Here is a 15,681-nt window from a genome sequence, read left to right as displayed (position 1 = left end):
ATTTAGATTAGTTGCCAAGGTGGAGGTTCATTCCGCTGTGGCGACCCCGGATTAATAAAGGGACTAAGCCGAAAAGAAAATGAATGAATGAATGAATGAGTTACCAAGGTAAGCAAGTCTGTGTTTATTTGATATAACAAATTGTATAAATAGTTTATTTATTTACTGTATGCATCATTTTATTAACAGCTGTATGTATTTTTTCAGTGTCGCTTGATCCTACAGAAATTCGAATATGCTGATTTGCTGCTCGAGAAGCACTTATGCAATTTAAATTTAAATACCATTAAATATATTTTTTCTTTAAAAAAGTACCTTCATTCATCAAGGAAAAACTAAACGAAATCGATCAACAATGACAGTAAAACATTAAAGCTACATAAGATAGTATTTCAGATCCTTTTTATTACTTTTTATTCATCAAAGAATCCTGAAGAGTAGCTAAAGTGGATCATTTGGAGGATTTTAGATACACATACATTGAATTTGAAATATAATTAAAAAAATTAAACATTTATTTCCGTTAGTGCACAAACAGAAAACTACAATAGCATATTTACATTTATTTTTTAAATGAATAAAATAAAATAATGCAAAATAATTTCTAATTAATATTAGTACCTGTCTTCTCAGTGACCCTTCAAAAAAAACCTAGAATGAAATTACAATAATGATTTTCTTGTAAAAAAAGAAAAAGAGTTTTTAAAACAGTTTTTCAAATTATTCATATTACAGTGCTTGTGTAATTAAGTAGTGTGTAAAGTAGTAAGCAATGTTGAGAGCAGTGAGTTTGAAACAATTCAGCCACTAGATGGCAGGGAATATTTAAAATTTACAACAGCCTAGCCCTAGGCACTCTTGGACATTGCATTGTCTTTGATTGTAGAACCCTCTGTTTTCCAATACAATACTGCAAATACTGACTCTCCAATCAAGTTTGCTAATTGGAAATATGAAAAATGCCTGAATACATATTCATTTCATTCTTCTTGTTTTAAACATTTCATTTGTTTATTTTTTTGCACATACATGCAGTGTAAGAAAGTGATTTTTTTTACGTAATTCTGATATTGTTTTAGATGTTTTGTTGCAACATTTATTTTCAGCCTTATTCTCTATGGGTTTTCAAATTAGGTTGTGCAGATCTTTACGATACAACAACTAAAATCCCCTTACACTTGTGTTTTGTATTCGAAGTTGCAGATTAGAATCAGAAAGAGGTTTATTGCCAGGTATGTTCACACATACGAGGAATTTGTTTTTGTGACAGAGCTTCTACAGTGCAACAGGATTACAGAGACAGGACAAAAAACAGATAATAAATATATTTTAAAAAATAGAAGTAGTGAATGCAAATAAACAAATTGACAAGTGTATGTACAGGTATATTACTATATATAACTATATACTATATATAAATGTGCAGCTGTTATGTGCAAATTATATGATGTTCAGTGGGGGGAGAGCAGGGGGGTTTTCCTGAAGTCCACTATTATCTCCACTGTTTTGAGCTCCAGGTTGTTGTGACTGCACCAGACAGTCAACTCCTTAACCTCCTGTCTGTAAGCAGACTCATCACCATCCTGAATGAGGCCGATAAGTGTGGTGTCATCTGCAAACTTCAAGAGCTTGACAGAGGAGTCTTTTGAAGTGTAGCCATTCATGTACAGGGAGAAGAGCAGTGGGGAGAGGACACACCCCTGGGGGGCACCAGTGCTGATTGTGCGGATACTGGATGAGAATTTTCCCAGATTCACCAGCTGCTGCCTGTCCGTTAGGAAGCTGTTGATCCACTGACAGACAGAAGTGGGCACAGAGAGCTGAGTTAATTTGGGCAGGAGAAGTTTTGGGATGATAATGTTAAACGCCGAGCTGACCATTGAGAAAAGAGCATTGCTGAGTCGTAATAGGAGGTCTGAGCAGAGCTGTTGATTGTATCTTGAAAAGACAGATTCCTGAAAGACAACAGTGACAGAAGAGTCTTCGCATTGAGCCCAAGCTGCAGTTGTGACCTACTCGCACCTGCAGCTTCTCCACGATGATCGTCTAGCATTCTTCAGCATCCGGCACCTGGACTGCAGCTCAGCAGAAAAAGTCTGGCCAGAGGAGAAATGGTCATGCCCAACTGAGCCTGGTTTCTTTCAAAGTTTTTTTTTCTTCACTTTCGTCAATTGGTGAAGTTTGTTCCTCACCACTGTTGCCTCTGGCTTGCTTGTTTTGAGGTTTGTGGAGCTGTGCATCGATGGATTTGCTCTTCAGTGTTTGGACTTTCAGCAGTGAAATTTAAACCACATTGATCTAAACTGAACTAAACTGAACTCTGAAAACTGCTTTGAAGTTTCTGTTCTGCTTTGACACAATCTACATTGTAAAAGCGCTATAGAAATAAAGATGAATTGAATTAAAGCCTTTCAGAGGAAATAGTGTTTAAAAATGTAGTGCCAAAAACAGACTAAAGAAGTCATTATGGTATTGTCTCAGTACTGATTACACATATTTATATATAAAACATTTCTGAGTTCATTAGTGGATCTACAGACCACAGATACACCTGTGACTGACTGAAAGTGTTGGTCTGTGAAGTTTGTGGTATATTAATCAGTCCAGTGTCATGGATTATAAAACTGTATAACGTAATCTAAAGTCAAACAAATCTGTATTTTAGGAAAACAATACACAATTTCTGATCTTTATGAATTTTATTTGCTCTTTGTATTGTGTGACTGCTGATGACAAATGATACAAATCATAAATGGTAATAGTAATGTACATTACATGGCGGTGGGTGTTAATAAATGCACTTAACACTAATTAAATGATGACATATTGCTACTGCGAGGAACACATCAAATGCTACAGGTGTTGAAACTATGTACAGGCATAAAATCTGAATATTTACAGAGTATCATAAAAGTTTGGATGTTATAATGAGACCTATTTCCCTAACCAGTTTGCACAACAAAATACAATTGAATCAACATTGCTGTAACAGTGCAACACTGAGACTGAGAGAAAAGCACTTCTCTGTGGTTTTACCAGCATGTGACTTTACTCTAATACTAAGTACTCAAGCCTAAACAAAGGAAAACAGCAAGCAACTATGCAAGCATGACAGACCCATAGAGTATAATAACAAAAAGAAGATAAACCACTAAACTGACTTTAGATAAACCAAAACTATATAAAACAACTGATTGTATTTCAAAGGGTAGATATAACATAGGAACAGTGCAGTATTTAGGCTCAAGTAGAAAGAAGGCAAAACACTGGGTTAAAGGCATCATGTATTATTTTACCTTCTTAAAAGATGTCTGGGGACAAATGAAAACATTCACGTTACCATACATGACCATGTTTCATATGCTAGTGTCACTTGGGATATTTTAAACATTGAGAGTAGAGCCAGCTATCTCATTGTGCTGATAAAAAAGTACTTTTAGCAAAACTACTCACACATGCACTCTCACTTATTCACTGTTGGCAGATTCAGATCCATGTAGAAAATGGATTGCTAAAGAAAAACATGTTTTTGATCATATTTGATATGAGAAAAGAATAAGTATACCCAACAAAATTGCTTAGGATATGTACTACTGTCTATGTCCAATGACAGGTATTTGATTCTCAGGCACCTTCTTTCATATTCGCTCCATTTCAAAATCTTATGTTCAAGATTTTACCTTTGCCCTTCACCTCTTCAAACCTATTTGAATTTCTTTCTTATGCTGAACACAAAAGATGATATTTTGAAAAATGCTGGTAGGTGGCACCAATTGACTTCCATGGTAATGCTTTTTTTTACTATGGAAGTCAATGGCTGCCAGCAAGCATTTTTCTAAGTATCTTCTTTTGTGTTAAACAGAAGAAACTCAGTTTAATATCACATGAGGGGGAATAAATGATAAGGTAATTTTCATTTTAGGTATGTCTTTAAGTTCAAGATCTAAACCTTTGTATTTACTTCACGTTATGCTCAGTAAATCAATTTTGCATACACATTAATTTGTGTACAGTGGTGTTGTGATGTATAAACGGACAAAAATACCCTCCTCAAATGCCAAAACAAAGCTGGAAGCGCAGTTGATTTAAATGACATCAAATGAAGGGTTCATTAATCCAAATATTACAATTCTGTCACCAAATACTCTCATGTTATTCCAAAATATTTAATTAAAAAATTCTCTTCATTTTTAAAACACTAACAAAGGTCTTTTTTTAATGCAAGTTGAGATATCAAATCTAAATCTTTGCTGCTTTGTTTAAAAGTAATTAATATGGATCAAATTGTTAATATCCTGGGGTATTTTTGGAGTTTAAGAGTGAGGTTGGTTCCGCTATATATGCCAGTTCCATGTTTTCCAAATAATAGCCTAAAATAAGCTTGTTCATCAAGTGATAATATCTCCTCAAAAGACATGGATTAAACTGGATTTACATAACTGGATAATGACTTGCATTCACGATGTCTTTATGAACTTTTTATAACATCTCATTAATTTCATCTTTTATTTTATTTAATTTGTTACGTTTTGTAAGGTTAACTATGCTAGAGGAGGGAAATAAACAAACAAGTTTTGTAGTAAATATAACAGGTAAAGTAAAACTCATGAGGAAAAACGAACTGGTGAGACTGAATCTATTTTATGCTAGGTGCTTTTTGAAATATCCACCATTCCCAATCCTGAGCTCTGACCATTCTTTTCTCAAAATGCCACTGCTAAAGCAGACAGTTGGCTCATGAATAAACCTTCACCTGTATCTATGTTGTGATTGTTACAGGTGTTCATTTTCAAGATTATCTGAGCACATGAGTAATTTGAATGGACAAGTTCTAGCACTGAAGTTTGCGAATACTGCGAGAAATTCTCTTAAACTCTCGTTGACCCTTCTGCCAGCGTTTCACCGACGTGATGACCAAATTTCCATCCATCTTCTGGCCCATCACCAGATAAGCAGCATTGATGTCATTTAGTTCATCGCACACACACTGAAGACCATCTTTTAGCCAAAGCACCGTCTTCCTAAAGTCGTGGTCAGTGACGCCACCATTCGTCTTGTAGATCATCTTGCTCTTAGTTTCTGGAATGATCTTGGTGTCACCATTCATGTAGGAGATCTCCTTGACTTTGATCTTTAAAGCTAAAGAGTGGATACAATTAAAGATTTAGGACAATGAATATTATTTCAGCACAGACACAAAATATGACCATTTCTGATTTCACCCAAAAATGAAAATTCTGTGTACGTTCGTCAAGTAAAGTCCTATTTATTGTCAAATATGCTGAACATTCTTGATGTACAGCACAAATTATAGTCCTCTCAGCCTACGGTGCAAACAAGCAATATATAAACTATACATATAGTCGAACACTTTTAAAGAAGTCATTGAAATATATAGCAGGACATAAATGTTTTTGTGTTCAACAGGAGAAAGAAACTCAACAGGTTTGGAATGAGTGAGGATGAGTAAACGATAAAAGAGTTTTCATTTATGGGTAAACCATCCCGTTAACAATAAATGCTCATTGTTAGTTCTTCTTTATTCTTTAAGTCATGCCAGTAATGATTATGTTCTCTTTGCTGTGATTCTTTTGGATCACATATTTCCTTCAAGCCTTTGTACTGCTCTCAAATGCAGTTGGAAATATCAAAAATATGCATTTCCTGGTCCCAAATTGGACATGAACGGCCTCTCAATCATAAATACTTCTAGGATATTTTGATACCAAATCTTTCGAAGATCAATTTTAAACATGAAGGCCAGAAGGATCGCTGCTTGTATGTGTTTAACTGGAAATCCAGAATTGACTTTGCACTGTGGACTGATTGTGTAACTATCAACGAATGGAATGTTACATTTTTGTTTTTTTTTTTTCAGATAACAATGCACTTGAATGTAAGAAGCTCATAATTACGACCATGGGAAGACATTTTTAAGCATGTGAAGGATGCATTCATTACTGACCCCTATGTTCCTGTTACTGTAGTTATTCATTGATAATTGATTATGTTCACCAGTGTCTGGTTTGGTTTATCATTTAGTCCTTAATGTGGTTCTTCGCATTGAAACTGAGATCATCTGACTATAAAACCCAGTTAAACTTTGCTAGTCATTTTTTATCTTCCATCTACCTCAGGTTGATCTATTGGTTGTATAAAAATTATTTTGTCCACTTTTTAACCAGCTGAACACTACCTTGACCAGACTTAGGCTTCATCTTAAACTGTCTGCAAATATGACTTAGGTTGGTTTAAATAGTTTTTTAAAAGTTAAAGGCTCTAGATGTTGTACAACACACTCGTAACCCAAATTTACAAGAAAACTAGAAAAGGCTTTACTAGAAAATTGCATGGAAACCCTTTGCCTTAAACCACTCAAAGTGTTTACAAAAGGTGAAACTAAATAGCCCTATAGTCAGCTCTTTGGGTTAAGAGTGCTTGTTATTTGAATCAGTGTAATTGTTGGATTCTTTAAAACACCATATATTTTTAAAAATAAAGCATTCTGTCATTTACTCGCCCTCTTGTTGTTTCAAACTATTCATCTCATTCTTCATTGGGACACAAAAGATGATTTTTCTAAAAAAAAAAAGTGTCCCTTTCCACCACCATTCAGTAAAAGCCAATGGAGTCCAGTGTTGTTTGGGACAACAATGGCTTTTATTATTCAGACAAAAAGTGTCTTGAAACAACACCACAGTGAGTAAAACAGCATTTTTAGCTGAGTTAAACATTTTTTTTTCTTTGTTTTGAACAGCCTGTTTTTCTTATATGGAGAATGTGTTTTTCAGAGCATAAAATAGAGACAACACTATTAATTTGCAAACAAAGGAAGCAGTCTTACCAAAGTCATTTTTGCATAGGCTGTCCACAATTTCATTGTCATTCTCAGGCTTTTCTTTGCAGGCATCACATACTCTTGGAACTAGGCAAAAAATAAAGAAAAATAATCAATAAAGAAAGTGGTGAAGACAATAAAAATGAATTAATCGTGCATCTGTATAGTGACTTGAATCTTTTCGTACCTTCCTTGGTGACTGGAACTAAAGCATCAGCGCCAGCAGGCGGTATGCACAGGTCATTATCCAGAGAGAAGCGCCTGCAGTCCAGCATGTCCGGCCAAGGGAACCCAAAAGCGGCCATCACCGGAGCGCAGCCGCTCTTCACACTCTCACACAGAGACCTGCACGGCTGGATGGGCTCGTCCAGGTCATCCAAACACACCGGAGCGAAGAGAGAGCAGAGAAACTTCTTGGTATCCGGGTGACACTGTTTCCTCACCAGAGGGGTCCAGGAGGATGCTTGTTGCAGAACCTCGTTCATGGTCTCGTGTCCGAGGAGGTTAGGCAGATGCATGTTTGTGTACTCGATGTCATGGCACAGGAGCAGGTTTGTAGGTATAGGCTTACAGTTGCTCTTTTTCTGAAAAACATCGGGCTGATCGAAGGCGTATAATCCGTGAAGCGCATCCAGATATCCCGGGATGGAAAGCGCAACCAGCAGAGCCAGATAAGCGCGCATCTTCACTTCAGCTGAGCGTCCGTGGGTAACTGAATTCTCCTCTGTGCCAACCTGTCTTCATAGGAAAGTCTGGGCGGAGCGAAGGAAGGAGCTCAGATGTCCACTGCTCAAGATCATGCTGTTTGCAGCATAGATTGTGCTCCAGCTTTTGTATTAAATCTGACAGCATATTGGTTGGTTGAGTTTATTTTTAACGTTTATTCAAGTTCAAGAGAGTATACTTTCAGTTTTTTATACCTTTCAGTCAACTACCTTTATATCAAAATAACAATACATTTCAAACTCCAATTCAGCAGAAATGCTTGAGTTAGCCTAATCTAAAGTTATGTCTATAATACATATTTTAAACATAAAAAGGAAACAATAGGAAAAGTAGTACAAAATAAACATACATTCATTCATTTTATTTTCGGCTTAGTCCCTTTATTAATCAAGGGTTGCCACAGTGGAATGTACCACCTATCCAGCATGTGTTTTACACAGTAGATGCCCTTTCAGCCACAACCCAGCACTGGGAAACACCAATATACTTTTGCATTCACACCCACTCATACACTACGGCCAATTTAGTTTATTCAATTCACCTATAGCGCATGTCTTTGGACTATGGGGGAACATGCAAATTCCACACAGAAATGCCAACCAGCGACTTTCTTGTTCTGAGGCAAAATAAACATACATTTACATAATTTTAGCTAAAACTGTTTATTTATTTTTATCTTTTTTTGCATTTGAGGATATAAAACTTAACATGATACTCAAAATGATGTCCAATTTATTCCCAGAAATAATGCCGGAGGCTGGAGAATGCTGGATGATCATTGTGGAGAAGCTGCAGGTGGGAGTAGGTCAATTCCAGATAGTTCCAGCTATTACAAACTAAACCTACACTTCCGTGCTTTCACTGTAACTGTAAAAAATGTAATGCATTTGGGGATCGGGTGAGTTTGAGAGTAAAAGTTCTTGTAAATGATATCTTATCATCTCTATATATTGTAAGTTATAAAAACACAATATTGATCAAATGTTGAAGTCATGCATATAACATCTTGAGTCTACAGACATGACGATCAAAACAACAATGGCAGACATTAAATGGATAACATTATAATTTTGTGAAACATTTTCTGAAAACCAACAGAGAGCAATTAAATGTGGTTTTAAAGATTGTTTAAGTGAGATTCATTAATGTTAAGATTTATGTATTTGAGAGACTTGATAATAAACCATTTTTACAATCATGTTTTCTGAACCAATAATTCACAGAAAATATTTAAGACATTCATTCTCTTTTTAAGTTAGCTGTGGATTTATGAGCCACAGTAAGGCTTTCATTTGGTACGGAGAATTCATAATTCTTTGTTGAGTGATGCTGTGGTCTTTAGGCTTTTCACACTCACGGTCATCTGTCATCATTAAGGCAAAATATGTGAAGTAGTTCGCAAGTTTATACAATATGGCTAAGATTTTTCATGTATATTTGTGTGTGTGCATGTGTGTGAAGTGAGAATAAGTAGAAATAATAAGAATGATGGAGAAAATGAGAGCAAGACGAAGCTGTTGAGTGAAACTGAACTCCTTGCTGCAGTAGGTCTGGTTCTTCCGTCATTCATCACTCTGTAGGGTCCAGTCTTAAGCCACCGAGCAGGTCACACAAACAAACTCTTTCTCATCTCAAGACAGCCTCATACCCTTATCCTTCTAGAGCAATGGAGAGTGACAAATCTGAACCACAAAATCAAGTCAAAGCATGTGCAAAATATTAACCCAATTCAGTGTTTATGCAGTAATGTTAAGGCACATGGTGGATCTTTTTTGTCACCAGGTTTACTGTGTAACCGTTTTCCCTCAAGTCATCATGGAGAAATTCCCCTTAGGCTCCTAAAGGTCATAGGTTCAGAGGCCCCCATTAAATACAGGTTAGCTGCTGGGGTTTCCCATCTTTGGGATCCTGCTGAGAAGAAGTAGCCATTTAAAGGCTTGTTTCCAGCTGTAAAGTGATAGCCCTTGGTCTCTATGACGATAAGACACTTATGCTCTCTAGGAGATCTGTGTCCTCCGTTTGGCCCTTTTTTTGGGTTTATGTGTAAGTATTCGTCTGTCTAGCCAGAGTGAAGGGGTTTCTAATATTGATGTGGTCTTCTTCAGTTTGCATCAGGGTGTCATTTTATGGGTGTCACAGACAATGGTGATTGGTATTATTGCACTTTTTGATAGGCTAAACTGCATGAAAAAAAAATCTGAACATTCAACAATATTTAAAAATCACACTGCTAGTTATTTTGGCTCTAAAACATTAATCTGAACAAATGTATTATTAGTACTGAAAACCTCACGAACCTTGCAAAACGATGCAACGTTTACAAAAATCAGTTTTATTGTGAAGCTTAAGTTTATGAAATGGTTTCTAATCAGTTTCACTCAAATGTGACAGACAGAATACAAAACTGCAACTGGAATCTAAATGTAGGTAGATATAAATAATTTCAAGGAAATTGGCCAAAATAGTTTGACAAGATTTTCTGGAAATTTAAAGGGCACTTATTTTACTCATTTTGCAAGATTAAAATCTTTTGATTTAAGTCTTTTGTGTCTCTAGAATGTGTCTGTACGATTTCAGCTCAAAACACCCATTAAATTATTTATTATATCTTTTAGAGGTTTGTAATTTTCAGCTCTGAGCACATAGCTGTTTTGCCTTTAATGCTGGTTTTCAGCACCCACCGTTCTTTGTTGTGGAGTTAATTCCAACCCAGGTTCATTCTGAAAACGTACGAAATACGTCTCATGAGGTACGTTTTTTTTTTTTTTTTTTTGCAGTTTTTGTTTTTGCGAATCCACAAGAGGCCGCTGTGTATGCTTTTTGAGATCTCATATTTCTCTCATGAGTGCCATTCGCGCCTGCTGTTCTCGCATAAACCCACCAGAGGCCACTGTTGACTGACTGTTTGACTGACTACATGACTGCCTGACTGAATGACTAATCGACTGACCCATCCTCCTTCTTCCCTAAACCCAACCAATTTTATTGATTGACCCGCCCACCCACTTCCTAAACCTGACCGACAAATTTCAAAAGCAATCCAGAAAAAGAAAAGCCCTCGTCTAATTTTTACCACATTTTCAGTTTTACCGCATTCTCACCCTGTTATTTACTTGTTTATTTTACTTATCTGCTTTTCTGGAACCGTTCTTTACCAGACTCGAACCCTGTCATCGTGGTCAACTCCTCTCTGCATCTCAAGTCAACCAACATGGCGAGCTAACGGGACTAACTGGTGACAGCGGGAAAGCTGTCCATATGGGGGTAAGCGGTCAGCTGATAAGCGCGAAAAGGAATGCCATCATATCGGCAGTATGACGGCATTCCTTTTCGCGCTTACCAGCTGTTTTGGTACCGCCCCGTAACATTCCTTTAAAAAATGAAATACATTCATATGCACCACTGGCTACATAATTTGCGGTCTCCAGAAACATATATAGGACTATGTTTTCAGAATGAGCCTATGTTGGTTAATTCAAGCCTTTCGATGAGTCACAGACAATGTTGTTACAAAGTTCATGCACACACACACACACAGCGGACACACACAGCGCGCATGTTAGACAGACTTTACTTTGGGAAAAACACTTAATACTTTATTACCTGCGACTCGTTTGTGTTCTGACCACATGTGCTTGGCTGTACACTATATCAATAAAGTGTTTAGACTTTCAAAAACACTGTATTAATACATTGAGCCACTAAACATTGTTCTTATGACGTTTTTCTACAGGAGGAAAACGTGAATTACTTCCAAACACTTCAGATATAGTGTGTGTTAGTAAATGCAAAACTATTAATGAAATCCAGCATAACACTGTATGATAACGCTTCAGATGACTGTTCTAGAGCCTACAGCTAATCAATCTGTCACATTCTGGAGTGCTTTACAGGTCTAAAGAAAAATATTAATGATAAATGATCTTAAATAAAACACACACATTTATAGAGATGGTATAAAAGTATATAACTTCACTCACATGGGAAACGGAGGCCACAAGAATGGTTTGTGAGCACAATTCAATGCACACAGCATCCCATATCATCTGATAATTGTAAGAAATAAGTCCAAAATGCAGCTGACTGTGTAAAGCCACATAAAACAACACAAAAATACAATGAATATGCCGAGATCAGTGGCTAATCTGCGGGATTCAGCTGAGGTGAAGTGACGGCGACCAGCGAGACCTAGCTGTCACTCAAGTGGCCACGCCCTTAATTATGCAAACTTAATATAACCTAATATAAAGGAAATGGATGAGTTATAAAAAAATTCACCCCCCTCACAGTTGTCATGGAGGGTAATAAAAGCTATATGAACCAAAATCGTTCTTTGTACCAGGCTGTAAACACCTTTTTTTCTGCTGTAAAGTTGGCCATTCTAACAATGGGCTCAATTGCAATTTGCTCTATTATAGAGCCAGGACTAGCGGAATTTCGATGAATTGCAGTTTCAGTTACTTCCGTATTGGCTTCCCGAGGGAGAGCGGGAGGTTGCTGCTTGGTTAATATCCACTGCTGTATGAATGTTTGTTATTTTAATGTACAAAATAAACCTGATTTAAGCTCCACAAACTGGGATTGAAGCATCTTCTTTTATAATTGTACTGACATGTGGCTGTGGTGATAAAGGCGGGTAAATGCACTGTTTTAAACTTGTAAAACTCATTCTTGATCACATTTGATGATGATTGTTGATCACAGTGAGTTCAACTGATCTTTTAATTCCAGTTGCTTTGCGCACGTCCTGTCTGGTTGATATGATTATACGCATTACTGTGGAAACATGTTAATATGTGGCTCTCAATCAAAAGGTGGGCGGGGAAACTGCAGTCCTACGTCATGTTATAATGGGCCTCAAAATGGGAGGGATCTGGATCCTATTTTAACTTCAGAAAATTAAAAAAGTTTCTATCACTCCAATATGACTGTCGACACACTATACCTACACACAGTTCTGTCCTAACAGCTTATAAAAGAAAATTTTTAACACTTTTATTATTATTGCCCTTTAAGAAAAGACTTTTTGTATTCATTTTGTATTCGAATCTAATTTATTTATATTACCAGTAGCAGGCACAATCCTGACTTCTGAATCCAATATGGCTGCTCGATAAAAAATAACAATATCTGGAGGAAATGTAAGTATTTTATATATTGTGAAAAAGTGGCTAATTCATACAAATACATAACATTTCCTTCATAAGAAAACTTGTGATTTATAAAAGGAGATGTGTCTCTAAATCCCACCCCTAATCCCCACTGTTATTGGAGGACTAAAAATGTACTACTAAAATGTATGCATAATATTGTACAAATTCATACAAATTAGCCTAAATCAAAGTGTTATGAGTTGTGAATTCTTCATAGTTCATAAATCCAAATATTATAAGGACTAATATAAATCACTTTCAGCAGACCATGAATAACCCCAAATATGAGATGAGTCTTTCTGCAACAAAAATTATATTGAATATACAGTCAAGCCCAAAATCATTTAGAACAAGCAAAAAAAAATTTATACCCCTATATGTATGAATATTTTCGGGCTTGACTGTATACAGGCTGATGTTGAATATAACTAAACAACAAGAAAATAATATGGAGGCACAAACCACAGTACAACACATTAGGCTATAGGCCTACTTTGTTCTCCCAGTACCCCAAACAGTAAGTGTAGCCTATAATTTGAAACGTATCAGTCGTATGTGTGGAATAAAATCTGGAGATACACTCACCGGCCACTTTATTAGGTACACCTGTCCAGCTGCTCATTAGCACACATTTTTAATCAGCCAATCACATGGCATGAACTCATGCATTTAGCAACTCATGCATTTAGGCATGTAGACATGGTCAAAACAATCTGCTGCAGTTCAAACCGAGCATCAGAATGGGGAAGAATGGTGATTTAAGCACAACCATCTATAGTGTTTACAGAGAAGGGTCCGAAAAAGAAAATATCCAGTGAGTGGCAGTTCTGTGGGCGCAAATGCCTCGTTGATGCTATTGGTCAGAGGAGAATGGTCAGACTGGTTTGAGCCAGACTGATAGAAAGACAATAGTAACTCAAATACCCACTTGTTACAACAGAGGTATGCAGAATGTCATCTCTGAAGGCACAACGCCTTGAGGCAGATGGGCTACAGCAGCAGAAGACCACACCGGCAGCCACTTCTGTCAGCTAAGAACAGGAAACTGAGTCTACAATTCGCAAAAGCTCGTAAAGCGCGAATCATCTCAGACTGGTTTCTTGAACATGACCATGAGTTCACTGGACTCAAATGGCCTCCACAGTAACCAGACATAAATCCAATAGTACCTTTGGGATGTGGAACGGGGGAATTTGCATCATGGATATGCAGCCAACAAATCTGCTATCATGTCAGTTTGGACCAAAATCTCTGAGGAATATTTCCAGTACCTTGTTGAATCCATGCCACAAGGGTTAAGGCAGTTCTGAAGGCAAAAGAGGGTCCAATCGGTACTAGTAAGGTGTACCTAATAAAGTGAGTGAGTGTATTTGAAAGCAATCTCATGGCAATTTATAATATTGATTTAGTGGCTAATCTGTATTCATTTGTACCTACATTTTATTAATACATTTTAGTTCAATTTGCTCATCCCCCAATGAGGTTTAGGGGTGGGGTTTGGGGAGATGCCTCCTTTTAAAAATCATACATTTTCATACGAAATAATTTGTATAAATTGGCTACTTTTTGGACAATATGTATTATAGACCATTTCAATGTGGTCGTTTGATTGGCCCATTAACATTTTCTGCTTGGTATCAAACTATTTCCTAACTAACAAGAGGCAATTCAATCATAACTTAATGTTAAAGCAGCTATCATAACATTATTTATCAATATATGGCTCTTTTTGGATTCTCGGAAGCTATAGAAATTAATAATGTAAAACAGGACATATATTGGGATCATTGTTTTTGTTTACATCCTTTAAAATGGTCTATAGTTCCATTTCCACCTTATTTCGGGCAGCAGTCCCTGGTCAGTTGTGCTCCTCCAAAAAGGGTTAAAAGCTGTCATCGGTCCTGTTTTGAGATATAACCTTCACCTTTAGCGGACAGCAGGTTTTCATTTATGTGCCCATGAGAAAATGAGATCCAGCTTGCAGCAGTTCAGCATCTTACATCTGCACCTCTCTAAACCATGCCTCTCTCTGTCTCTTACTCCTCACTATTTCCCTGAAACATTTTTTAAAATAATTGAGATTCACAGGTCAGGCCACTGCCATGAATAATTACAGAACATATGTTTACTTTGGCAAGAACTAAAAGGCCTTTGATAGATAGACCTCTTACACTGTGAGTCAGTTCATTTATTTCTTTACATTAAAGTGTTTTTCAGTTTTCAAACAGCAAAGTCAAATAACAGGAAGGGATGTTGGCTCAGAGAAACTATAAATGCATCCAGCAGCTGTTATTATAGGCTGAATATTTTGTTTCCCGAAGGACGTACAGCAATCATAATTTCCTGATTGCACATTTTTTTCTCATAATTGTTTCTTTGAAATGAATATTAAGTCTATTCTGTGGTATAAAACAGTCAATATTTCCCGTAAGATACAGTTGAAGTCAGAATTATTAGCCCCCCTTCGAATTTTTTTCTTTTTTCATTATTTCCCAAATGATGTTAAACAGAGCAACGAAATTTTCACTGTGTGTCTGATAATAATTTTTCTTCTGGAGAAAGTCTTATTTGTTTTATTTCGGCTAGAATAAAAGCAGTTTTTAACCATTTTAAGGTCAAAATTATTAGCCCCTTTAAGCTAATTTTTTTTCGATAGTCTAAAGAACAAACCATCATTATACATAACTTTCCTAATTACCCTAACCCGCCTAGTTATCCCAATTAACTTAGTTAAGCCTTTAAATGTCACTTTAAGCTGTATAGAAGTGTCTTGAAAAATATCTAATAAAATATTATGTACTGTCATCATGTCAAAGATAAAATAAGTCAGTTATTAGAGAGGAGTTATTAAAACTATTATGTTTAGAAATGTGTTGAAAAAATCTTCTCTCCGTTAAACAGAAATTGTGGGAAAAAATAAACAGGGGGGATAATATTTCAGGGAGGCTAATAATTCAGACTTCA

At 36.4% G+C, this 15,681-nt stretch overlaps 1 protein-coding gene across 1 annotated transcript; it reads right to left on the bottom strand.

Annotated features, from left to right (window-relative positions):
- Nucleotides 1-2,680: 2,680 nt before the first annotated feature.
- Nucleotides 2,681-7,566, bottom strand: sfrp2 (secreted frizzled-related protein 2). The gene is made up of 3 exons (XM_056459474.1): nucleotides 7,026-7,566; nucleotides 6,845-6,925; nucleotides 2,681-5,139 (listed from the first exon to the last, which is right to left on the bottom strand). The coding sequence occupies exons 1-3, from the start codon at nucleotides 7,519-7,521 to the stop codon at nucleotides 4,832-4,834; spliced, it is 885 nt and encodes a 294-aa protein (XP_056315449.1). The 5' UTR covers nucleotides 7,522-7,566; the 3' UTR covers nucleotides 2,681-4,831.
- Between the last annotated feature and the right edge of the window lie 8,115 nt (nucleotides 7,567-15,681).

Source organism: Danio aesculapii, chromosome 1, assembly GCF_903798145.1.
Source record: "Danio aesculapii chromosome 1, fDanAes4.1, whole genome shotgun sequence".
NCBI lineage: Eukaryota > Metazoa > Chordata > Actinopteri > Cypriniformes > Danionidae > Danio > Danio aesculapii.
The sequence above is the reverse complement of the archived record's forward strand: the minus strand, read 5'-3'. Positions and strand labels throughout refer to the sequence as shown.